The 24679-nt window shown below is 58.0% G+C and overlaps 2 protein-coding genes across 7 annotated transcripts in view; both read left to right on the plus strand.

Moving 5' to 3' along the window:
- The window catches only part of LOC141497082 (uncharacterized), an 857774-nt gene that overhangs the window by 93028 nt on the left and 740067 nt on the right, over nucleotides 1-24679 (plus strand). The window lies entirely within an intron of this gene.
- Nucleotides 1122-22158, plus strand: GGT5 (gamma-glutamyltransferase 5). Of its 6 annotated transcripts, none has more exons than XM_074199747.1 (14): nucleotides 1122-1338; nucleotides 1607-1811; nucleotides 5712-5842; nucleotides 6222-6314; nucleotides 7335-7527; nucleotides 8191-8348; nucleotides 8710-8856; nucleotides 9967-10103; nucleotides 10591-10787; nucleotides 12161-12267; nucleotides 15997-16115; nucleotides 16527-16637; nucleotides 20509-20633; nucleotides 21136-22158. In XM_074199747.1, exons 2-14 carry the CDS (start codon nucleotides 1642-1644, stop codon nucleotides 21161-21163), a joined length of 1716 nt encoding a protein of 571 aa, XP_074055848.1. In that variant the 5' UTR covers nucleotides 1122-1338; nucleotides 1607-1641; the 3' UTR covers nucleotides 21164-22158. The 6 variants fall into 6 exon arrangements, 4 of the variants coding, with proteins under 4 accessions (XP_074055848.1, XP_074055846.1, XP_074055845.1 ...); XR_012471235.1 differs by lacking the exon at nucleotides 21136-22158 and adding an exon at nucleotides 16829-17765 and having other exon boundaries at nucleotides 1260-1338; nucleotides 20509-20596; XR_012471236.1 differs by lacking the exon at nucleotides 21136-22158 and adding an exon at nucleotides 16829-17088 and having other exon boundaries at nucleotides 1260-1338; nucleotides 20509-20595.

Raw genomic sequence — 24679 nt, forward strand, 5'->3', positions numbered from 1 at the left:
GACCCTCATCTTTCCAAGGCCCAAGAGCCGGGATGGGTGCCATGGTCCACTGCGGACTCAAGGGAGGTTGGGGTCCACTGACACACATCCCCCTCCATTGTTTCCAGGCCTCCCTCCTCTTGCACCCTTGTACAAGAACCCTTGTGGTTCTCTTCTTCTTTGATCCTTCAGGGTCCTCACCTTGTCCCTCATGGGGGTTGGACCACCCCCCCCCCCCAGCTTGGGAGGAGCATGTCCTCCTACCTATAGCTAGGTCCTGGATTCTGAGGCTAAGCAGGCCAGGGCCAGACCCCGATCCCTGGCACACTCCACCGGAGACCCCTAGGTCCTTCAGGTTGGGTTGTCTGCCCATCACACCCCACCGCCATCTCCACCAGAGCAGTGGGAGGGCCTTGATCATCACCGCCCTCTGGTCTCTTCTGACCAAGAGCCAGGTTGTTAACCCCCCAAAACCAGAGAGGCCGCTGGCCCGGCCTGGCCTGCTGGCTCACAGCTTCCTGCGGCGTCCCCTCCCCAAGACTCCAAGTCCCTTTCCAGCCCAGCGTCACTGGTCCCCAGAGGCCTCAAGGCCCCCCAACAACAATAACAAGTGACCCCTGTGTGCCCCAGAGCGGCACAGACCACCCGGGGCGGGGGGAAATCAGGGCAGCGTGGAGGATGTGGAGGGGAGGGTGGGGGCCTCCGGAGGAGGTGACCCCTAAGCTGGCTCCGCAGGGTCAGTGAGCTGACACTACCGAGGAGGAAAGCGGGGGGGCCCAGGGAGGGGCCGGCTTCCCTGGCTTCCTTCCTTCGTGGGCCGCTCTCCCCGAGAGGCCTGGCTTCTCTCTGGGGCCACTTCGTTCCCATTTCTCCTTTCTTCAGCTTGTTGCTATACTGTTCCCCCCAATTAAGGACTGCTTTGGGCCTCTTCTCCAGCTCCAGGGCCAGGCCTCGCACCCAGTAGGTCTTATTCAACACTTCCCGACTAAGCTGGCTGGAGGGCCACGGGGGGCAGCCCGGCAAGGCCCCCGGCTGGGCGGAGGCCGGGAGGAGGAGAAGCTGGGGGTCGGGGGAGGGGGAAGTGGTTCAAACAGCCCAAGTGGGGGGTGGGGTGGCTGCTGGCCAGCAGAGGATGGGGCCAGCTGCCAAGGCCTTCCCTCTGCCCGCCCAGAGCCGGGGCTGCACCCGAGGGGAGTCGGAGGCAGGATGCAGAAGGGGAAGAGGCCGCCCAGAGCCCGCCGCCGCAGCCGCTGCTTCTCCTGCCGCTGCCCAGGCTGCCGTCACTCCCCCGGGAAGCCCCTCCACCACCGGGGCCCGGAGCCAGAGGGGCCCGAGGGCTCCTGGGGGCTGGACGAGGAGGTAGAGGAGAGAGAGAGGAAGGACCAGGAGGATGAGGAAGGAGAGGAAAGATGGGGAGTAGGAGGAGGGAGAGAGGAAGAGGAGGGAGAGGAAGGAGAGAGGAAGGACCAGGAGGATGAGGAGGGAGAGAAAGGAGGAAAAGAAGGAGGAGGGAAAGAGGATTAGAGGGAGGAGAAGGGAGAGAGGGAAGGAGGGAGGAGGAGGAGGAGGAGGAGGAGGAGGGAGGAGGTGGCCTCGGAGCTCAGGTTCCTGCTCCCTTGACCCCCAGGTGGTCTGGTGGCAGGCAGGCGGGCCAGCCCGGCCATGGCCAGGGTGGGGGGCCGCACCAGCTGCTTCATCCTCCTGGCCCTGGGGGTCCTGGTGGCCATCGTGCTGCTGGCCAGCATCCCGGGCCTCCGCAGCCAGTGCTCGGGCATCAGCTATGGCACCGCCGCCGTAGCGGCCGACTCCAAGAGGTGCTCGGACATCGGCAGGTGAGTGGCTTGAGGCAGGGAGGCCCGAGGCCCGGCCTGGGATCACCTCAGGCCTGAGGCCCTTTCAGGTCTGGGCTTCTGCTGGGCTCCTCGGAGGGCAGGAGCAAGGCCAGGACCGTGCCAACTGTCACCAGGGCAGGGAAGCAGAAAGACTCCTCAGAGATGAAGGGCATCCCTTCAGGTCTGTCTGAAAGGAGGGGGCCCTTGGGGGGCCCGGAGGTGAGAACTCGGAGGACATCCCAGAAGTCCATTGCAACAAGGTCCTGACTCCCCGAGTGGCCCCCCCACCCCAGCCTGCCCCCATTGCTGCCTCGATGTCCTGGGGGCTGTCTCTCCCACCTTCCTCCTCCTCCTCTCCTGTCTCTGGGCATCCCCTAGATTCATGCCCTTCCCATGGCCAAGCCTCTACCCCCCTCCCACCTTTTAAAAATTTTTTTCCAATATCTAGAAGGATCATTTTCAACATTTCTGATTGTAAAGCCCCGCCCCCCCCCACAAGTCATCTGATCCAGGTTATCCTGGCCCAGTCATCTTCCACATATTTCCATATTTATTGTCTTAGGAAAGAAGCAAAACAAAAGACAAAAATCTTGAGAAAGAAAAACCAAAAACCAAATTGAAACAAGTGAAGGCAGGAGGCCTTGGGTTCCTTGGCACTGGCACCCACGTGGCCTCTGATCATTGGGCTCTTCTCCTGGCTGGGCATCACCCGATGTGGCCTCAGGTCATCCAAGTCTTTCTGGGTTTTTCTCAAGTCGCCTGCTCACCATCACATCCATGTCCCACAGTTGGTTGACCATTCCCTAGTGGATGGGCACAGCCCCCCCAGTGTCCAAGTCTTGGCCTCTACTAAGAGAGCTGCTGGGACCATTTTTGTACAAGAGGGTCCTTTTCCCTTCTTGATGATCTCTTTGGGGTAGGGACCTAAGATCACCTTTTGCCGACCATTCCCCCATGAAGACGATGACCCGTCCCAGACTGGCCTCCTTGCCTCCAGCCTCCATCCAGTGGCTGGTCATCCAGAGGCCTCTGAGATCCCGGGCCCCCTCCTCAGCTGGGCAGTTGAGGAGCTCGTCCAGCTCACCTTGCCATGCCAGCCACCCGCCCTACTGCTTTGATGGGGGGGACAAGTTCAGGCCAACTGGAGCCCAACGAAGGGACTTTTGTGTCTCCACACTCTGGGAGGATCTGTCCACAATTCCCGGGAGGGGGCTTGGGTCCCAGCTTCCTTTGCCCCCCCTAACCAGGGCACAGCTCTGACCAAAGCTAAAGCATGCTAAAGGGACTCTGTTTTTCTTTTTTGTTTTGGGGGTGAAGTGACTTGCCCAAGGTCACACAGCCAGGTTGTTATTAAGTGTCTGAGGCTGGATTTGAACTTGGGTCCTCATGACTCCAGGACTGGTGCTCCATCCACTGTGCCACTCCACTGCCCCTAGAAGGACTCTTAGAAGGACAGAGCAGAGGACTCCTCAGTGGCCTCCAGCCCCTCTGTCCTTCCGGAGCAGACCGGCCAGGGGACATCCAGCCTCGGTTTGGTGGGAGGCAGCCCAGTGTGCTTGGCAATGACAGTGCCCGGGTGGGCCAGGCAGGGCCAGGCTAGCCTCCGCCTTCGACCACCTGAAGACCGCTCTCCTGTCTCTCCTTCGGGCCAAAGATGCCCATTTCCTGCACCCACCACTCCCCATGAGGAGCTTGAACTCAAGCCTCCCCATCCTGGTCACCTTTTCTGGACCCAGGGATGGAGTCCAAAACTGACCCCCCATCCTCCAGAAAAAGTGCAGCGTGACCCTCCTCCCTCCTCCTGGGACCTCTCCCCCTCCTCATGAAACCCAGGGGTGGATTAGCTGTTCAGGTGCCTCAGCCAGGGCTACCTCGCTGTCCACGAGACCCCAGGCTCTTCTTCAGACAACTGCTGTCCATTCAGGTCTCTTCTCCCCCTCTGATATTTGCAGAGGGGACTTCCCTCTGGGAGCCTCTCCTTGTCCATTCAGTCCAAGGCTCTGGCCCATTAGGGGCTTTCTGGATCCGGGGTCTCTACTAACCCCAGCTCTGGACCTGACCTTTGAGGAGTCCTTGATGCGCTGTTAAAGATCTCTGGGGCCCTCCACTGGAGACCCCTCCTGGAGGCCAACAGGGCGGCCAGCTCAAAAGCCTCGTGGTCCCGGTGGCTCTCCCACAGCTCCCCATCCTTCCCTCGGGAGTGGGTGGGATGCTTTGGACAAACCAGGGGTCACCTGCCCAGAACCCTTCCCTTGCCACACCTGCTTTCTGAGCCCCCATCACACCACTGATGAAGAGAGTCAGACCCCGAGTCTGAGTCTTGGAAATGTCCAGAGGTTGGGCCAGGCTCAAATATGGGCCTGCTGCCACCCTGAGAAGAGCTGGCCCTGCTGCCCTGGGGACCCCGATTCTGGGAGGTGAGCATGACATTTTACAGCTGGGGAAACCAAGGCACAGACAAGGACATACAAAGAAGTTGCACCAGTTATGTGTGTTTGGCGGGGAGAGCCCTTTGGAAAGAGAGGCACAGTGGGGGATACTGAGGCAGGAGCCCAGGGCCAACCAGAGACTCCACCTTTGGGTGGCCCCCAATTTGCCAAGCACCATGCCACCTGGAAGCCAAGGGCGTGGGCACTGGGATCAAGTTAGAAGGATCCCCCAGCCTCATGCCGCCTCCTCCTTGGAGCCCTCTGGACTGACCGATGTGGGGGACAGAGCTCCCACCGGGGCCTCCCGCCCCAGTCTCCTGCCGGCTGGCCCTGGGCCTGGGCCTGGCCACATCGGTGTAGCCCTGGACTTCCAAGGTGCTTTCCAGCCTCCCCTGCTTTGGGATCAGCCACGACCAGGGATGTAAAGTACCTGGAGACGGCTCAAGCCGGGGCCTCTCAGGGACCGCATTGTCTCCCTGGGGGGGGGGGGGCAGCTCGCTCCCCTCACACAGCCTTGGACCCTTTGGCCTGCCCAGCCCCCGCCCCCAGAGCCCTGGCGAGGTTCAGGACCCTCCCCTCCTCCCCCTGGCTCTGGGGGTCTCTGTCTTTGCCTGTCTGTCTCTCTCACATGTCCCCCCAGACCCCCCCACTCACATCCCAGTCTTTCTGCCCAATGCTCTTGCACCCCTGCGGCTGGCCAGTGAATGAGAGGATGGATGAGAGTGAATCAATGAATGAATGAGTGAGCGAGTGACGGAGGGAGGGAATGAATGAATGAATGAGTGAGTGAATGAATGAATGAGTGAGTGAATGAATGAATGAGTGAGTGAGTGAGTGAGTGAATGAGTGAGTGAGTGAATGAATGAGCGAGTGAGGAGATGAATGAATGGTGAATGAACGATTGCCTGAATGAGTGAGTGAGTAAGCCCTTCTTTAAGGCTTCTGCGTCCAAGCTCTGGAGGCACAGAGCCAGAGGCAGGGCGGCCCTGGCCGGAGAGAGCCGCCCTGATGGACAGATGGCGACCCTGTGGGAGCTTCCAGAAGAGTCCCCTGGAAAGGCCCTGGGCCCCGGGGACAGCAGGCCTGGCTCCTCTCTAGGAGCCTCCAGGAGGAGGGGGCCCCAATGTCCACACCGGCTGTGCACCAGCCACTGTTCTGGCTCTTACAAGGATCTCATTGTGTCCCCCAGCAACTCTGGGGGGCAGGTGTTACCATTTCCCCCATTTTACAGGGGAGGAAGCTGAGACAAATAGGTGAAGTGACTTGGCCAGGGCCATGCAGCCAGGAAGGGTCTGAGGTAGGGCTGGAACTCATGAGGCCCAGTCTTCCTGGCTCCAGGTCTGGCTCTGAGTCCTCCCAGAGTGAAGTCGAGGGAGCGGGCAAGGCCCGGGAGATGATGATGCGGCCGAGTCCGGCAGCCGTGCCAGGCAGCCGTGCCAGGCCTCTCCTGACCGAGCTCCCCCCCCCCCAGGGATATCCTGAAGCAAGATGGCTCCCCAGTGGACGCGGCCATCGCCGCCCTGCTCTGCACGGCCGTGATCAACCCCCAGAGTATGGGCCTGGGAGGTGGCGTCATCTTCACCATCTATAATGCCTCTACGGGTAGGAGTGCTCCTTGGGGCCCTGTCCCCCCCCACACACCAGCTCTTGGCTGACCCTGGGGCCACCTCCCCCCTGCCTTGGGAGGCAAAGCTTGGGGCTCCTTGACTAGAGAGCTGGTGTGGAGAGATGTGGCCCAAGTCACTGAAGCTCTGGGTCCTCTCAGAGGAGGGGGGGTTCCCTGCAGTGGGAGCTCCATGCCCCAGTGGCATCCTAATAGCTCTAGTCCCCAAATTAGAGATTTGGGAAGGGAGGGGGACTTTCATCTGATCCCATCTCCCTTGGGTTCCCTGGGGGGTGGGGGGAGGGAATCAAGGCCCTTGCAATGGGGTGGGGGAAGGGGTGCAGATCAGGGCACGGCTGACAGTCTGGGGGTCCCCAGGAGAGGTAGAAGTGATCAACGCCCGGGAAAGCACGCCCAAGGCCGTCCCCCGGAATCTTCTAGAGCGCTGTGAGAAAGAGGAGCTGGGAAACGGTGAGACCTGCCCTCCCCCCCAGCTTTGGCAGGACCCCAGGGTGGGGAGCCCAAGCAGGATGCTGCTCAGATCTATGAGCCTCACGGTTTTGTCGGTCACAATGACTGTCCCCATTTTACAAAGAGGGAAACTAAGTCAGGGAGGTGCCCAGGGTCATGCCCAGTGGAATTTAAACCGGGTCCCCCCACCCCGCTTCTGTGGCCTCACCCCCCGCCTGTGTGTCCGCCCCTTGGCCTCCGAGAGCTTCTCAGAGCGTCCCCTGGGGCCTTGGCGATTTCTCCCAGAGGGTCTCACGCAGGACGCGGGTGGTCGAGGAGGATCGTCGTCCCGGGGTGGGTGGGGGTCTCCGGGCTCAGCCCCGAGCAGCTGCCCGTTTTGATGAGGGAGCACTGAAGGCCGAGACTGAAGCATTTGGCTATGGATCGCAGATGGGGGAGACCCGGGGGGCAGGGATTCTCTGGAAACGGATCGGGAGGTTCCCTAGGAGTGGCAGTGCCACCTTGGGTTGTATGGGGGGCAGAGCTTGCGGTGGAGGAGGGGCCGGTCTCTAAGCTCTGCCCTGCGAGCCCTCACGCGGAGGGCTGGGGAGGGTCCCGGGTGAAGGGGGGTGTATGGGGCGCGAGGGCCCCGGAGGCAGAACCAGCAGCTGCCAACAATGGGCGGCCTCGGGGGAGAGAGGACCAGAGTTCGAATCTAGCCTTAGACGTTTGGGCAAGTCACTTCACCCGGATTGCCTCGCACCCAGGGCCGTCTCCAGTCGTCCTGATCCATATCTGGCCCCTGGGCCCGGATGGCTCTGGAGGAGAAACTGAGGCTGGGACCTAGCCCAGCACCCCCCATCCAATTCACAGCTTGTCATGGCCACCCCCCCTCGTGATCTTCACGAATGATGGAGCCCACTGGGCCGTGCCCCTGAGTGTGTGGGGCGCAGTTTGGGCCCCCCGGCTCTGATGCTGGAGGGAGCCCCGCTTCCTGGGTGGGCCCCCAGTCTCATCCTGCCGGGGCCGGCTTCCCCGCAGGGCCCCACTGGATCGGAGTCCCCGGCGAGCTGCGAGGCTACCAGCTGGCCCACCAGCGCCACGGCCGCCTGCCCTGGGCCCAGCTCCTGAGGCCCACCATCGGCCTCCTCCGGGAGGGCCTCCGCGTGCCCAGGGTCCTGAGCTTGTTCCTCAACAGCAGCCTGGCCCAGCTCATCAAGCGGTCCAGTCTCAGGTGAGCCGGCCCGGCCCGGCGGGGGTCACGGCAGCAGGGAGACCCAGGCCCCCGGGGTGGGCCGGGGTGGCTCCTCCTGCGGGGTCTCCCTGAGGAACCTCGCCCTCTCGGACCCTTGACTGCCCCCACTCTCCCCCAACAGCCCCCTCCCAGGGGCTCCATCTCTCATGTCAAACCCGGGGTGGGGTGGGGGTGCCGCCACTTCTGGGGCCTGCGTGCTGGGGCCCACTTGGCTCCTGCTGAGCTGCCTGTCCCCAAGCCTGGGGACATGGGGGTGCCATTCAGGGGCAGAGAGGGTGGGTGGCACCCAGCCGGGATGTCCCAAGGGGGCCACCTCTGCCAACCAGGGGCAAGAAGCAGAAGATTCTGGGACAGACAGTCTCACGGGGGCTCCCAGGGGGCAGAGCGGATGGCACCGCAGCCAGGGCCCTGGCCCTCTCTCTCCCCAGGGAGAGGGTCTGCAGGTGGTGTGGGGTGGGGTGGGGACCCTGGACCCTGACTCGTACACAGAAAACGTGAGGAAGAGGAGGAGGGGAAGAAGGGGAGAGGAGGAAGAGGAGGAGGGAGATGGTGCCCTGGTCTCCCGGGCCTGGGGGGGGGGGCCCTTGGGTGCCTGTCGACCTCTGGGTCCCTCCAACCTGGCACTGCCTCCTTCCTTGGCAGCCAGCTCTTCTTCAGTGGGCAGGAGCCCCTGGCGGAGGGGGACCCCCTGGCCTGGCCGGCGCTGGCTCGCACCCTGGACACCCTGGCAGAGAGGGGCCCAGGGGAGCTCTATGAGGGAGGCCTCGCCAAAGACCTCCTGGAGGACCTCACCCAGCAAGGTGGGCCCCACTCACCCCTGTGGCTCAGCCCCCCCCCCCCACTCCTCCTAGGATCTCCAAGCCCTTGTATCCTCTCTGGTGGGGTGGAGGCCCGTAGCGGGTGGCACCTCCCTGCCCCCAGGGGTCTTTGCTCAGCTGGTATATTTATGAAGGACCCACTGTGTCCTCCCGGGGGGTGGGGGTCTGCAGGCCCTCAGGGAGCTTACAGCTTCAGCTCAGGTGGGGGGTCAGTGAGCCCACCCTCCTCTACCCCCTGGGTAGGGGGAGCCCAGCCTCGGGGGGCGGGGGTCTTGGGGGAGGGGTGCAGGACTGGAGGGGGGTCTCTGGAAGTCAGCTTCCTGCCCCCCAACCCCCCCCTTAGGGAGCATCCTGACTGCAGAGGATCTGGCCGGCTACCAGGCCCAGGTGGTCAAGCCGCTGGTCCTGGACCTGGGGAGTCACACGCTCTACTCGCCCCCACCCCCTGCTGGGGGGGCCCTCCTGGGCTTCATCCTCAATGTGCTCAGAGGTAAGGGGGGGTCGGGGAGGGGAAGGGGGTAGAGGAGGGTGGGCTCACTGACCCCCCCCTTGACCTGAGCTGAGGCTGTAAGGTCCCTGAGGGCCTGCCAAGCCTCCCCCAGTGGCCCCTGGGCAGCACCCCCTGAGACTGGGGGGGCACAGGGGTCCCGGAGGCAGGAAGCCCTGAGTTCCAATCCAGCCTCAGACCCTTCCCAGGAGCCCCCCCAATTTTCTCATCTGTTAAATGGGGATCACAACCACCCCCCACCCTCAGAGTTAGATGTTGGCACTGTCTGGCAGCAGTAGGTGCTCCCCCAAACCCCCCCCCAGACTTCTCTGGGAAGGCCAAGGTGAGATCCTCAGGAGGTGTGGGAGGAGAGAGCTCCGGGGCCCAGAGACCCTGGAGGGACCCCAGCCCACATGCATTAATTAAGCTCCTACTGTGTACGTGCCAGGCAAAGCAAGCTCCATAAAGTGGAGCTAGAGACCAGGAAGGTGGGAGCGGAAGCGGGGAGGGAGAGCAGCCCTGGGTGGGGAGGGCCACAGAGAACCCCCAGAGTGGGCCGGGGCGGGCCTCTGGAGCCTAGAGAGGAGGGGAGGCGGGTTGGGAGGAGAAGCCGGACTGAGCAGTTCATATTTGATCCTGGAGCCCCTGAGTCTGATTTGTTGGGGGGGGAGCATGGTCAGACCTGGGCTCTGGTGTGTGAGTGGGGGGGAGAGACTTGAGGCAGCTAGACACCCCCCAGCAGCTATTGGGGTCCAGGGGTGAGGAGATGAGGGTCTACCCCAGGGTGGAGGCAAGCTCAGAGGAGAGAGGGGAAGGCAGTGAGGGATTTGAGGGGCAGAATCCTGTCCAGGAGGAGCTGGTCCCAACGTCCCTGAGGCGTCTCAGCAGCTCAAAGCTCCCGCTGAAGGAGGAGAAGCCTCCTGGCCCTGGGTCTCGGAGGGGCCCCTTGGGTGCCCTGGCCCTTCCTGCCATTGTCTTCTGTCTCCTGGGGGTCTCCTCCTTCTGAGCCCTCCCTGGAAGCTTTGGGACCTGAGGGAGGGGGCAGGCAGTTCCCTGAGGAGGGGGCCCCCAGCTCCCCCCCAGCAGCAGCCCCCTTCCTCTCTGCGCCCCCAGGCTTTCACTTCTCCAAGGATGCCCTGGTCCAGCTCCAGGGGAAGGTGGACACCTACCACCAGGTTCTGGAGACCCTGAAGTTTGCCAATGGGCTCAAGTGGAAGCTGCGGGATCCTCAAAGCTACCCAGAAGCCCAGGTGAGGGCCTGGAGCAGAGGGCCGGGGTGGTGAGAGCACCATCAGCCCCACCGAGCCCGATGCCTCCTTTTTCAGAGGGAGAAGTTGAGGTTCAGGCCTGAGCTCAAGGGGTTCCCCACAGCCTCTTCCTGAGGAGGGGAGAGAAGGGCCTGGCCTGTAGAGGCTGGGTCCAGAGGAGCTCTGGGGTCTGCCCCTGGATGAGCCTGGGCCGGGGCTCACACACACACACACACAGTGCCCCAGAGGGAGGAGGGAGCCCTGGGGCTACACTCAGCGGTCCAGGGTGCGAGGCTTCGTGCTCAGAGAAGGGGCTGTTCCCCCAGGCCCCCAATTTGGTGAGCCTGGCCCGAGCCCACTCTCCCACTTACTCAGCCAAGCTGGGGTGTCTCCTCCAAGGGTGACCCTGGCCTTGCCTCTCCCTGGGCTGCCTCCGTCTACTGGTCTGTCTCAGTCCGGGGTCTCAGCCACCCTTTTGGCCCCCATGTAGGATGTCTACCTGGACCTGCTAACTGAGGAGCTGGCCCGGAAGGTCCGAGGCCTGATCAGCCTCAAGGAAGTCCACCCCCCCGACTACTACAACCTCAGCCTGAGCAGCAGAGGGGGGCAGGAGGCGGGCACCTCCCATGTGGCCGTCCTGGGCCCCGATGGCAGCGCGGTGTCTGCCACCAGCACCATCAACACCCCGTGAGTCTGGGGGTGACTGGGGGGAGGAGCAGAGGGGAGGGAATGGGGGGGTCTGACCACTGAGGGGTGGTACCTCCCTGTCCAAGGACCCTCCACACACCACACATAGCCTCTGAGCCCAGGCCTCTGGCCTGGGTCTGCCCCATGAGGACCATCCTGTCTTAGGGTCTGAGGGGGACCCCTGAACCAGGTCAGAGCCCACCAGAACTGTCTGGGGAAAGGGCCGCTGCCCTCTTCACTGGTCTGGGGAGAGAAAGCTCCCCACCAAGGAGTCTGTGGCTCGGGCGGGAGCCCCTGACCTCAGGGACCTTCCAGTCTCCTGGTGGGATAGACAAGGATGTACTTTGGCACATTTGCCCAGGGGAGAGATGAGGGCACTGCGTGGACCTGCAGCATCAGGAGGCACTAAGATGGAAGGGAGATGGAGGTGTGGCTGGGGCCCAGGCTCCACGGTCACCTCAGTGACTGAGCTGAGGTGGGTGACTCGGGCGCCAACAGGAACCAACAGGACTGAAGCGGGGGTGGGGGTAGTACCCAAGGTAGGGTGCTGGCGCTGGGCCGCAGACCTGGACGGATGGCCCTTGGAAGACTCAGGGAAGGTGATAGCCAGCACCCGGCCCAGGGAAGCATTCCTGCTTCAAGGGAGGTGTCTGGTCACCCCCAGAACACCATCCTTGGGCATCAGACCAACTAGAACGTAGGTGCCAGCGCTCTGAGGAAGGCCTTCCTCGGCTGGCTCCTAGAATCCCCTCGCGGACTCCCCTTTTGAGCTGACTCAGGGCAGACCAAGATGTCCCTCAAGTGGGGATCAAACACAGCAGGCCCCACTTTTAGCAAGACCAAGTCTCCTCCTTTCAGGGAGGATTTCCGAGTCTTCCCTGAAGGGACTGGTCAAGGAGGATCCACTGAGGCATGCCCGGAGTTGAGGTGAGAAGAAAATATGGAAGGCCCGAGTCCCAGGACCAGGCTGGCGCGGCCTCTGGCCCAGCGCCTGGCTCCTCCATGTCTGTAACCCCAGGGTGGCTTGGATGAGCAGATCTCGGGGGTCCTTCCCCTCATGGAGAAGGAGAAGCGCAGGTCAGATGGGAGGGATGGCATGTGGCCACTAACTAGAGGACCAGGTGACCTAGAGCAGCTTGATGGGCTGGCCTCAGGAAAGGAAGGAGAGCCCCACAGAAGTGCATCCACCCTGCCTGGGGGGCTACATAAAAGAGTGGCCCCCAGCCCGGGTCCGAGGGCCAGGACTCTGAGCAGGAGTCCCAGGTCTGAGGAAAGGCAGAAGTAGGAGGAGGGCGGGATCCCAAGAAGGGAGCACCCCAGGAAAGCTGCTCCAGGGGGCCGAGGCCCAGCAGGTCCTACTACTGTCTCCCCAGCTTTGGCTCCATGATATATTCCCCCAAGACCGGCCTCATTCTCAACAACCAACTCCTGGACCTCTGCTGGAGGACAACTCCAGGCTCTGGCCAGCTGCGGGATCCAGGTAAGCTCAGGAATTTCGGAAGCAATTATTGGGGAGAGTGGGGAGGGGAGGGCACTGTGGCAAGGGCCCTCTGTGGACCCAGAGGAAGCTGGGACAAGGGGGAGCACACCTGAGGCCAAGGGAGTGCTCATGTGTTGTTAAATAGACTCTCTAGAGGAAAAAACCCCAAATCACATTGAGTGGTAGACCTTGGGGTTCATGGCCAGCTGGGGGCTATCTGGTCAGGGTCACTTTTTAAAAGCATGACCCCAAAAGGCCTTCTAGAATGGGCTGCCTACCCCCAGCTCTACCAGCAGCATGCCTGGCTTTCCACATTGCCACGCTGCCCTTGCTATGTTGACCAGCGCCATCTTCTGCCATCTTGGCCAATGCCATGGGTATGAGGGGGGCCTCAAGGATGTCTTTAGAGTTACCTTGCTCTTACTGGTTCTTGCAGATAATCTCTCTTAGTATGGCTAACAATTTGCAATTCATCTTCTGAGAAAGGTTTGTCCCCATCCTTTGACCTTTTCTCCACTGGGGAATGGTCCTGGGTCTTCGACATGCGTGGGTCTTAAATGGCAAGCCCCAGGAAGACATTTCATGTAAACATAAGGTCAACTGGCTCAATCACGCCCCCACTCCCCTAAAGTAACTTCTTTCCCCAAATAGAACACCTCTATCAAACAAAGTAAGGCTGAGTTTGGGCTCTTCATCAGTTTGAAGGCCAGGGGCTGAAATGAAAGGACTGCTTGGGAAGAGTATTGGGTCCATTGAGGTGCCTCAGTCAGGACCGGGGGGCTTGGATAAAGCAGCAAGCCCCTTCCGAACCTGGCCTCTCCAGTACTGGGGCATCCAGGCATCCTATCGAGGAAAGAGCGGGGTGGATAGCGAAGCTCCAATTGGAGCTCCAATCCTGACCAGGAGGTGACCTTCGAAGGGTTTGGGCTTCCCATGGACATCCCAGCAATGTCCCCAAACCGAGAAGGAGATGAGCTGCCCCATCCCCACCCACATGTGTGTTGGGCTCAAGTTCCTGGGGGACCTCCAAGCCCTCCATACTGCCACCTTGTCCTCAGCCTGCCCATGGAAGGGGGGGCTCTGAGAAGCTCCCCGAGGGACATTCTCCTCTGGGATTGGAGTTAATAGATACCCTCGATTCCAGAGTCCAAAGGAAAGAAGTGCCCAGCTCCTGATTTTCCTTCAAACTGTAACTGAAGAGGAACGGGTCAGACTTTGCCTCCTGGGATGTTTTTGCAAGATCTGTGCAGTATTGGTCCCAGGGGAGGGGCAAGGTGGGGAGTTGGATGGAGTTTGACACCCCTAAATACTAGCAGTGGGCAGAGTGCCCCAAAATAACCCCCAAGTGGTTGTGCTTTGTCTTTAGACTATCAAGCAGACTGGGAGGTTTGCCCAATTAGGACATGCACCAAGGCAGTTTTCTTGAGTTCCTTGTGGTCTCCCCATCTGCTTTGGGGAGCCCCACTTGTCCTGTTAAAGGGTGAGTTAGGAACTGCATTCAAATTGGCCACACAATGGCATATGCCCTAGGGAGAACTGGTGGTGTCCTTGGTTGGCTCCTGGGTAGGCTCTGCTGTTACCCATTGATGTTCTCGGGACACTGCCAGGACACCCAGGAGGGTCCAGAGTCTTCTGACCTTTTCTACCTTAAACCTTTGGAACGAGGACCCAGAAGAAATTTGCTTGTACTTCAAAACGGCTGTGGCACAGGGACGTGGCCAGGGTAGGACACCTGGGTGGTACAAGGCTGGAGCTCTGGGCTTGGGATGAAGAAGACTCCTCTTCCTTAGTTCAAATCTGATACCTACTAGCTGTGTGATCCTGGACAAGTCACTTTAGCCTGTTTGCCTCAGTTTCCTCATCTATAAAATGAACTGAAGAAAGACATGGCAAACCAAGAAAACCCCACATGGAAGGATGAAGGATTGGCCACAACTGAACACAACTGAACAAGAGAAAGGGATCCTGACACTTTGTCTGGACTCTGTTTAGAGGGGTTTTATTCTCTGAGGGAATTATGGACACAATTTCACTCATCTGAAGGCCAAGGGAGTGACTTCCAGGAGCTCCTCCTTCTCACCCAATACCAAGGAGAGAGCCCCATATGCCTCGGAGGGGCCAGTGAGAAAGTTTCCATATTGCGTCCTGGGTTGGAGAAGAGCGGTTGCCATTGCCACGACCGGCCCTGACCTATTAGAACTTTGCAAAATGATCATTTGTTCCACTGTGTCGTCAGGGACTTGGAAGACTCTGAAAGAGTGTTCTTTACTTAGTTTGCTCTTGACTGTGCCCCATGGCCTTTTCCCGCAACTCTTTGGAACAAAACAGAAAGGAAGCCCTTCCCAAGGCCCTAAGCCTGCCCAGATCACGAAGGAGATCTCAGGAGCAGAGGCCGTGGCCAAGCTCACTTCAGATTAGCTGGGGTCAACTAATATTCAGTGTCATGGACGGTGGAGTGGGTGAATAGTTGGTCCCACCCCACTTTAGGGTGAGGACCTCCTTTCTGAGTTGATCAATCAAAGGCACAAAAATCCTCAATCTAGTGGAAGGGAGGAAAAGCCATTCCACACAGGAAGTGACTGGGGATCTCTTCCGGAGACTCTGTCCTATCCAGGTTTGGGAGCGGCAGAGAATTCCTTCAGCTCCAGCCTCACCTGGGGCATCCTGGGAAAGCGAGGGTCTGTCTCCTTGCCATCCCCTCTCCTTGGGCTGGAAGATGACCGTGTGAATGGCAGAAAAGTTGGACCTCTCGTGTGTGTCCTGGGAATAGTGATGACTGGAGGGGGGGCAAGCACAAGAGGGCCATGCCGTGAAGAGCCCAAGGAGAGCTTTGAGAGGACCCCCCGCCCAGGAGAGCCTCCTTTGCTTTATGAGCTTCCTGGATGCTCCCTGGCCTTGTGGGAGAGTCCGTCCCGACCCTTTGAGGTCTTGTGTATGTGGATCCTCGCTTTGGCTAGCTCGTGGATACCAAAGGATCATCAAGGGGGAAGCACACTGCTGGGGGCTTAGGAGCAAAAGCACTAGGGACTGAGGGACTGCCCCAAGAACCCCAAGGGAAGATGGCCATGACTCTCTGGTTGGCCATGCTGGCCTCGGCAACTTCTCCCAGCCAGGACATGCCATTTCCCTTTTTAAAAAAAATTATTTATTTAAGGCAATGGAATTAAATGACTTGCCCAAGGTCACACAGCTAAGCAATTATCAAGTGTCTGAGGCCAGATTTAAACTCGGTTGCTCCTGATCCCAGGGCCTTGCCATATCGACTGTGTCACCTCGCTGCCCTCCATTTCCCTTCTCTTTGCCTGTGCCATGGAAACAGCTCTGGCAGGATCTTCTCTCGCTGGCTGCTGGTTCCCAGCATTCTCTAAGCACCTACTAAGTGCTGGCCAGAATAAAGAGTGGATGAGTCCCTGGCACTATGGAAAGCTCTCCCATCGAGGGAAGGGACATGTCAGCACACAATGCCCCTGATGGAGCCACTTTGAACAGACCACCGAGTTCCTCATTAGCTTCCCCCCCGCCAGGGGCTCTGGTTGGGTCTCAACTGCGGGCAGATGTCCTGACTGGGCACCATCCCTACTTCTCTGATGGCCCCTTCCTTCCCAGCAGAGGGCTTGGCCTCTGTACCAGGGCACCCCTTGCTTCTGATGGCTTGGACCAGCAGAACTGAGCAATGGGGGCTAGCTTGCCCACAAGAAATCCCTCAGTGAGGCAGGGTCTCTCTGTCAGTTCCAGGGGAAAGGCCCCCCTCCTCCATGGTCCCATCCATCTTGATCTCCAAAGATAAGAAATCCAAGCTGGTGATCGGGGGCTCTGGAGGGCAACTGATCCTTCCAGCCACGGCCTTGGTGAGTGTGTCAGTCACCCTCATCTCCTCTACCTTCCCTGCCAGTCTGCCAGCCCTACCCATGTTCGTGCCTGACCCCGGGCAACCTAGAGGTGACCAAGAGGTCCTGGGGCATCTGGGCCAGCCCTGGCAAGTGGAGGGGTTGGAGGTTGCATGCTGGGGGTGGAGGAGCCCCAATTCCTCCCTAAGGCCCTCCTTAGCCTAGATTTCTGGGACTCGCTGATGAGGGCCTCAGGGCCAGTGCAGGAGCAAGACCCACCTAAGTGAATCCTTCTCTGTGCTCTAAATTGGGAAGGCCCAATAGCATCAGAGGCCTGCCTTGCCTAGTGTCTGGCAACTTGTGCCCACTATCCAGTGCCCTGGCCAGTGCCCAGGATAGCCCCTCACTGCTGCTGCTCTCTCCTGTCTCCAGGCCATCATGAACAACCTGTGGTTTGGTCTGGATCTTCATGAGGCCATCAAGGCAAAGATTGTCTATGTATGTCCCTCAACCAATGTTTCTTTTGAGCCAGGCTTCAACAAGGTGAGTCTTCAGGACCCTGGACCTGCCCCCACCCCATTAGGTACCTCCCTGGGTCTTGGTTTTCCTGGGGTGTCACCTCTCAGCTGTCCCTACCAGGGTGCAGAAGGGGACCTGCTCTTGGATATGGGGAGAAGGAAGGCATCTGGCAGCCCTCATGCCAGGACTTTCCTGCCCACTGCCTCCTGCTGCAGGAGGTCCAGGATGGGCTCATTTACCGTGGACACAAGTATGAAGAAAGACCCCACTGGCTGAACGTGGTCCAGGCCGTGGCCCAGGATAGCTTGGGATGCATCTACCCCGAATCAGACAAGAGGAAGCTGGGGGAGGCGTCTGGCTACTGAGCCAGGGCTGCACCCTCTACCCATGCCCTCCCTGTCAGCTCTCCAAGGCAGTCAGCAAGGATGCCATCCCAGAGACCCGGCCCCATGGTGGCATCCGCCTGACCCACCAGGTCAGGAGCCAGGGGACCTGGACCTCAGCAGTCGCTGGGGTTGACAGGGCTTCCCAAGAGCGGGACCAGCTGAGGGGGACCAGAGCCCTCCTGCTGTGTTCTTCCCCCTCCTCACCTTCCCTGGCCCTGGTGGGTGTGACATTCATTGCATTCGATGCCTGTGCTGCTTTTGTAGAGAACCATAAGAAACATGGCGGGGTGATGACGACCCATCCCTATGGATGTTTGGGGGCGCCTGGGACCTTGGGCTCCCAGAAATGGGCCAGTGGAGTCCAGGCTCTGGCTTCCAGAAGGACCTGGCTGGGACCTGCCAGGGGGTCTGGTTTACACTGAGGACCAGCCTGGACAAAGTTTGGGAGGCTGACCCTGGGGGGGGGGGGTTGACACTCTCGGAGATCCTCCATCACGGGCCCTGCCTGGGGGGTATTGTCATTGAAGGTCATTCTAGGCGCCCATCAAATACATGCAGACCCCCGCCCCAACCTGTGGAAAGAGGCGTGCAGTCTATGTACTCAGTCATCAACATGGAATCCGTAGCTTTTGTTGTCCTGGAGTCGTTGCCATTCCTACCTCGGGATCCCGGCTGGGTCTGTTAGCCAAGGCTTTTTCAGCTCCTTTCACAGAGGAGGAAACTGATACAAGCAAGAGGAAGAGACTTGTCTAGGGCCACACAGTCAGTAAGTTTCCGAGGCTGGATTTGAACTCAGGCCCTCCCAACTCCAGGCTGGGAGATCTACCCCCTGCAGCACTCCCTAGAGCTCACCTACTATGTGCTCAGGAACACTGTCAAGCTAGGCCACAGGCCCTGCCCTCCAGGAGCTCGCCATCAAGCACCCATCCTTCACTCCGACACCAAAGTGATTTTCCTAAAGTGCAGGATGTTGCCCTCATGGCTCCTAGGTCACCTTGAAGATGCTCTGTTTGGCACTCAGCCCCCTCCCGCTTCTCCAGTCTTCTCACACCTTAGTCGCACCCCCTTACTCCTTACTCCTTACCCTGGGACGAGCCCGCATAGACCTGGTCCTCGGAGACGAGTCATGGAGGGAGGGTTCCAGAATGAAGACAGGCTGGACTGGAAGGAGGCAAAGAGAACAGCCAGAGAGAGAGAACAGCTGAGGCAGTGGGGAGAGTCTAGTGTTGGTGGAACATCTGGGGGGCCTGGGAGTGTGTGAGCAGGCTAGAAAAGGGGGGGTCTCTCTCTAGACCCAAGACTTGGATAGGGAAGGGATCGTCCTCCCCAGGTTACAAACAGGAAAACTGAGGCTCAGAGACAGAGCCGGCCTGGAAGGAGCCAGAGCTAGGGCTTGCCCGTACTGGCCAGCGGCCCGTCCTCTGTCCTCCTCTGGTCTTAGGCCGGGGCCTGGGGAGTTAGGAGAGCCTGGAACTGGTGGCAGGGATGTGGAGCCTGGCCCGGTTGAGGCCCAGGGCGGTGGAGCTTGGGAGGAGAATGGCCTGGGCACTAACAAGAACAGCCCCTACTGCTGCAGTGCCCACTCCCCGAGGCCCCCTGTGCACGTGCTGTACAAACAGCTCATCGCATCCTGCCAACCACTCTGGGAGGCAGGAACTAGGATTATCAGCCTCAATTCACAGAGTTGGAAACTGAGGCAAACAGGGTGAAGTGACTTGCCCAGGGTCACACAGTACGTGGCTGCCCATGGCCTCAGCCCGGGTCTTCCTGCCTGCAGGCCCAGGACTCAGTGCCAACTCATTTCCGCTAGGCCCTTCGGGCCACCCTCAGCCCCCTCCCACAGTTCCATCTCCACACTGGGAATGAACCCCCCTCCATTGCCTGAAGAATTCTCGGAGCGCCCATGGTAAAAATGGCCAGAGTTAGCCAAGACGGCCGCGACAAAGCTTCCCTCAGCCCCCAAGGGCCAGCCCAGGAGCAAACCACACAGAAATCCTGCCCTGTCTGTCCCCAGGGAGTCCGGCCACATGGCCTCAGGGTGGCCCAGGCCAGCGCCCCCAGGCTTCTCCTCCCATTAGAGTCTCCCTCACACTCCGCAGGGAGATTGGAAATGGACACAGAGAGAGCCGGCAGAGAAGGGGACGATGAGGGGCCAGGCCCAGGGCCGGCCCCTCATAAGCATCAGGATGACTGGAGATGGGCCCGGATGCGAGGTGATCAGGGTGAAGCAACCCACCCGGGGTCACACTGCTCAGAAGTGTCAAGGGTCGGAGACTGGATTCGAACTCCTGTCCTGACTCCATGCCCAGGGCTCTATGCTCTGTGCCAGGCATAGTCTAAGTGATTTCTTAAATTCCGAAGTGAAGTGGCTGCTCCGGGAGTGGGAAAGCATTGAAAGCCCAGAAGCTGCATTCGGGTTTTGGGTGGTCATCCTGCCAGATGGGGAGCCCCCGCCAGAGGACTCGCTCTCGATGATCAGCCAATGAGCTCAATGAGCTTTTAGGAAGGGGCGTCTTTAGCCTGATCAAGGACACTTGGCACAAAATATCTACCCACAGGTTCACAGGAGAGAACTTGGGGCAGGTCACCCTCTCTAATCACAGGGATCCCTTGGGTCCTGGCCTGGGTCCTCTTCTCTCGATTATAATATTCAGTGGGTGGTCTCATCAGCTCCCCCCCATGCTGCCTTTCCTGCCCTGGGCTGACCTCGTCTCCTTTCCAACATCCTAAACTGGATGTCCCCTGGACAACTGAAACGAAATGGGCCCCAAGCAGTTCATTATCTCTCCTCCTAAATTATCACGGTAGGACACTCCCATCCATCTAGTCCTCCGGGTTCCTAACCTGGGACTCACTCTTACCATCCCTCCCCCCAGATCCAATAGGGTGCCCAGGTCTGTCCACGGCACCTCTGCAGTCCTGATTTCACCGCTGCCCCCTTCTCTCCTCTGACTCCGGCCCCCTCCCCATACCTCCTACCTAGACTGTGGCAATAACTGCGGGGGGTGGGCTGAGGGGCCTGCCAACCTCAGATCTCTCCTCACTCCAGTCCATCCTTCGTTCTGATACCAAAGTGATTTTCCTAAAGTGCGGGATGTTGCCCTCGCCACCCAATAATCTCTCATGTCTCCTAGACCACGTTGAAAATGCTGTGTTTGGCACTCAAGGGCAGCCCCCTCCCACTTCTCCAGTCTTCTTATACTTTAGTCTTACCCCCTTACTCCTTACTCCTTACTTCTTACCTGTGTTGTTTGTCCTTCGTTTTTGGAGAGGACCGATGACATCTCGGACTAATGTCTCGTGCAGAGCTGGACAAGTGAGGCAGAGCTGCCCAAAGGCACCAGCCTCAGTCTCTTCCAGTGGCAAGCAAGACAACCTAGCGATGGCCCAGGGTGCAGTGGGTGACCTTGGTATCTTTGCTGTCTGACCAAGCTCCAAGTGCGCCACGGCACCTTGCTTCCACCACCCGTGGCCGTTGGAACAAATTGTTTCCATCTGCCATTCCACAGGAGAAGTCTTCGTGTGCTTGGAGTAGGCACCCCTCGTTCACCAGTGGTTTGAGGCCCCTCAGTCACCCCCAACCCGGTTTTGTGCGAGATGGCTTTGCACGTTTCACAGCTTCTCAGAGCCGCAGGTGAGAGGACTGCCAGGTGCCCCCAAAGGTGAATGAGTAGCCCTGAAAAGGACATGACAGTCCTCATCCTTTGACCCAGTGCCCCTGCCCCCGGCTGTTCCACAAACAAGACCCTCCTCCTCTCCTGCTCTGGACATTCTCCCTGGCTCTCTATCATCCCCCAGATCTGGAATACTCTCCCTCCTCAGACTCCCTTTAAGACCCAACTAAAATCTTTCCTGTGGGAAGCCTTTCCCAACCTCCCCTAATTCCCGAGCCTTCCTTCTCATCACTATTTCCTGTTTCTCTGTCTTTAACTTGTTTTGTCTCTGTTTCTTTGCTTGTTGTCTCCCCACCAGTAGACTGTAAACTCCCCAGCTTACCATCTGTTTTTTTGCATCCCCAGAATTTAGTTGTGGGCCTGGCACTTAATAGCTGTGGACCAGTTGATGGGGCTTCTCTGTGGGTGGCTGAGGGGTCCCACAGCTCCCGACCCCTGGAGCTGCCGTTCTCCCTCTACCAGGATCTTCTGGAGCTTCTGTCTCTGCTGAGCTGGGGGGTCAGTCAGTGCCCTTGGAGAGTCCTGGCACTGCCTCCTGCCTTCTTGCTGGGGGGCACTCTGCCGGGAGCCCGATCTCCAGGGTTCAGCTGCTGAGTCTGGCAGGCGGAGGGTCCTTTGGGCCTCTCCTCTCGTCTTCACTTGCCCTGTAGTCGAGGCCCCAGGGGCTGCCTCCTTGGGGTCCTCTGGGCCTTGACTGCCTTGGGGTTGGCCTGCAACTTCTCCGCTGACCCAGAGGGAGCCGCTGATTCCCTCCAACCAATCAGACGGTCCTTTTTCAGTGATCAAACCTCTTTACTTGTTTTAATTGGGTAAAGACTGGTTCAACCTTTCTGGAGAGTAATTTGGAACTATGCCCAAAGGGAAGTAAAACTGTGCATCCTCTTTGATCCAGCAGTATCACTACTGGGTCTGTATCTCAAAGAGTTCACAATACAGACCCATATGGATAAAAACATTGATAGCAGCTTTTTTTGTAGTGGCAAAGAACTGGAAATGGAGGGGATGCCCATCCATTGGGGGGGGGGGTGTTTGAATAAGTGATGGTGTACGGATGGGATGGAGTGCTATCATGAGCAGCCCAACTTCAAAAGAGTCTGGGAAGACTTGCAGGAACTGATGCACAGCAAAGTAAGCAGACCCAGGAGAACACTGTAGACAGTAACAGCAACCTTGGGAGATGCTGCAGCTCCTCCTAACTGCTCAGTGATTGAAGACAACCTCAGGGGCCTGTTAAGGAAAATGGCATCCATGTCCAGAAAAAACAAAAGAAAGCAAAAAACTCTGCTGTCTGAATGTAGAGCAAAGCCTATTGGGTTCACTTTTAAAAACTTCTGTTTGTTTCTTTCTTCCTCATGTTTTTCCCCCCTCAGCTTTCTCTTTCAAAAAATTGGAAATATAGTCAACACAATTGTACATGTGCAAATTTTACTAGATTGGTAGCTGCCAAGTGGAGGTGGGAGGGAAGGGAGGGTGATGATTAAAAAAAATGAGGAACTCATAAATTTGATGAATGATGAAAACTATCTTTGTATGTAATTGTAAAAAATAAATTTAAATTAATAGAAAGTCTGGTTCACATCTGGTTGCCACATTTTGATTGCTTTGATATCTCTGTTTGGGCCTTCCAAACATGCATTACGTATGACGGGCCTACATACAATCTTTCACACAGTCCTGGGAGCAGCCTATGCAAAAAGGGAAACTGAAGCCCCCAGCTTGGGAAACTCCGTGGAGGTGGGCTGTCATGGAGAGCCTGGGAAAGAACATGGGAACCAAGACTTGGAAGGGTGGTGGGAATCACATTTGAGGGGGGCCTGAAATTCAAAACCAGACAGTTCCCCTGGTCTTAGTGTCTTGGGCCCCTCTTGTTCAGGGGTCCAGGGAGGGGAGTCTCCATCTGTGTTTGCAAAGTGGCAAAAACCAGTGGGGAGCAGGAGAGATGGAGGTTCTGAAGGAGACCCCGGGAGGGCTCCACTGGGAGAAGTCTTGGGGAGGAGCTGAGAGGACCACCCAGAGCCTGCTTCTGCCTAGCCGGAGGCAGCCTGAGGAGATAACATGTCTACGGGTCTTAGCACAATGCCATCCACATAGCTAGCCTTAAGTGTTTCCTCCCTCTGCCTTTCCCCCTTTCTTCTCTTCTTTCCTTCTGTCCTTCCTCTCTCCCTTCATTCCTTCCTTCCCTCCTTCCTTCCCTCCTTCCTTCTCTCTCCCTCCCTTATTCCCTCCATTCATTCTTTGCTTCCTTCTTTCTTTCCTCCCTCCCTCCCCTCCTCCCTACCTCCTTTCCTTCCTTCTTTGCTTCTCTCCTCCTTTCTTTCTTTCCTTCTACCGCTGCCTCTGAAGGTCTTTCTGCAAAGACTGGAGGACCTTTGGGGTCTTGTAAGGCCAGGAGGGTTGAGAGGGAAGTTGGGCCCGACAACCACAGGGGTATTGAGGCCAGGGAATCGAGGAGGAACCAGATCTGAAGCCCGACTGTCCAGGATGCCCACCCAGTGACTGCCCAATGGCCCTGTTACCAGAAAGAATGGTTGCAGGGTACTCCAGGCTAGTCTCTCCCTCCCCCCATAGAAGTCCAGAAGCCTGGCACCATTCCCTCCTCACACTGTGAATAAGACTCTGTGTGGAAAGGTCAGAGCCAGATCAGGTTGCCAGAATGAAGAGTCACATGGTGTGCGCTCTGTGCCAAGGCCAAGCCTGGCCAGCGTTTTCCTTGGTTCCCACTTCCAGAGAGCACATCCTCTGACATTCCCCAGACCGCTCTGTGATGTCCTCATCAGCGTACAAGATCAGAGGCTGGTCTAAACTCTGGGGCATCCTCAGCCCCACCTCCATCCACAGCGCCTTGCCCTGACCCCATATGGCATGGTCTTTCAGGACAAGTGTGACCTTGACCTTAGCCTGAAGACTTGAACAGGATGGGATGGGACCCCAGACCCTTCTCACTGACTTTTTTATCACCTCATGAACACTTCTGTGCCTTCATTTCTCAACTGAAGAGAATTCTCTCAGGCAGAGGAAAAATAAGCCAATGAGGGCAAAGGGGTTAGGATTGGACCAAGAGTCAGTCCCCAGATCCTGGTCTTCCCCATTCTATCCCTTCCTGCAATCTCCATTCCAGACATGGTCTAGAAGCTATTCATTGGGCAGGATATTCCATCATGTGCCTTTGATGCCTTTGTGAAGGTGGGTCCAAAAGACCCTCCCTTCTGCCCTTCTTCTGATTTCCTTCTGGGCACAGACACTCCAGTGCCACCCCCAATCTAAGACCTTTCTCAATGCCTTCAATATTGGTATGCCCTTCTTGAGAGTGTTTTTGTGTTTCTATCTCCCTTCACACGCTATATCCCCAGGTAAGCGATCTCCCTATGACCTCTGCGCCCCCTGCACCAGGGCAGTGCAGGGCTTCATCTGGCAATCAGATAAAGATGTAGGGAGGTGAGGGGCATGTTGGAGGGGAAATGACAGCTTTGGAATCGAGGGTTGCCATGAAATTTGGGCAGGAAATGTAAGGTCTATAACATACATCAAGATGGGCGGCAGAGTGACAATGTCAAATTACAGAAGTCAAAAGAGGGCAGTCTCCTTTGATTCAAATAACTCACAGATGGGGAATGTCAACAGCAAAATTCAGGGTCCTTTCTTCTGGAGCCATATGATGCCCTTCTGTGGCTTCAGGTGTTTCCAGGGGTCCTCTTCAAATCCAGGTGCCCCGTAGAGAGATTCCTTTCTAGTAAAACAACTTCTTAACACAAGTTTTTTTTTTTTAAAGAACAGGTTTATATTTTCATTATCAGAAAATAAGAATCTGGAATCCCTTAGATCATGAAGATTTACAATTTGATTTTCCAGTTGCCATGCTGATATTCACAGAAAATTCAGTTTCAAATAGAAATTAAAAATCTAATGTTATACTTGACATCATTTCTGTATTTCCCCCATATAGAAATCAAGATTCCACTACTATATCACCAATATTGGGTAAAAAATGAATTCCAATGCAAAAGTG

This window comes from Macrotis lagotis, chromosome X (assembly GCF_037893015.1).
Source record: "Macrotis lagotis isolate mMagLag1 chromosome X, bilby.v1.9.chrom.fasta, whole genome shotgun sequence".
NCBI lineage: Eukaryota > Metazoa > Chordata > Mammalia > Peramelemorphia > Peramelidae > Macrotis > Macrotis lagotis.

Excerpts from the sequence above, each read along its gene's own strand:
- GGT5 (XM_074199747.1), top strand. The coding sequence starts at position 1,642 with ATGGCCAGGGTGGGGGGCCGCACCAGCTGCTTCATCCTCCTGGCCCTG. Across the intron at positions 10,788-12,160 it reads ACCAGCACCATCAACACCCC|CTTTGGCTCCATGATATATT; the intron begins GTGAGTCTGGGG and ends CTGTCTCCCCAG. Across the intron at positions 16,116-16,526 it reads TCCTTCCAGCCACGGCCTTG|GCCATCATGAACAACCTGTG; the intron begins GTGAGTGTGTCA and ends TCCTGTCTCCAG.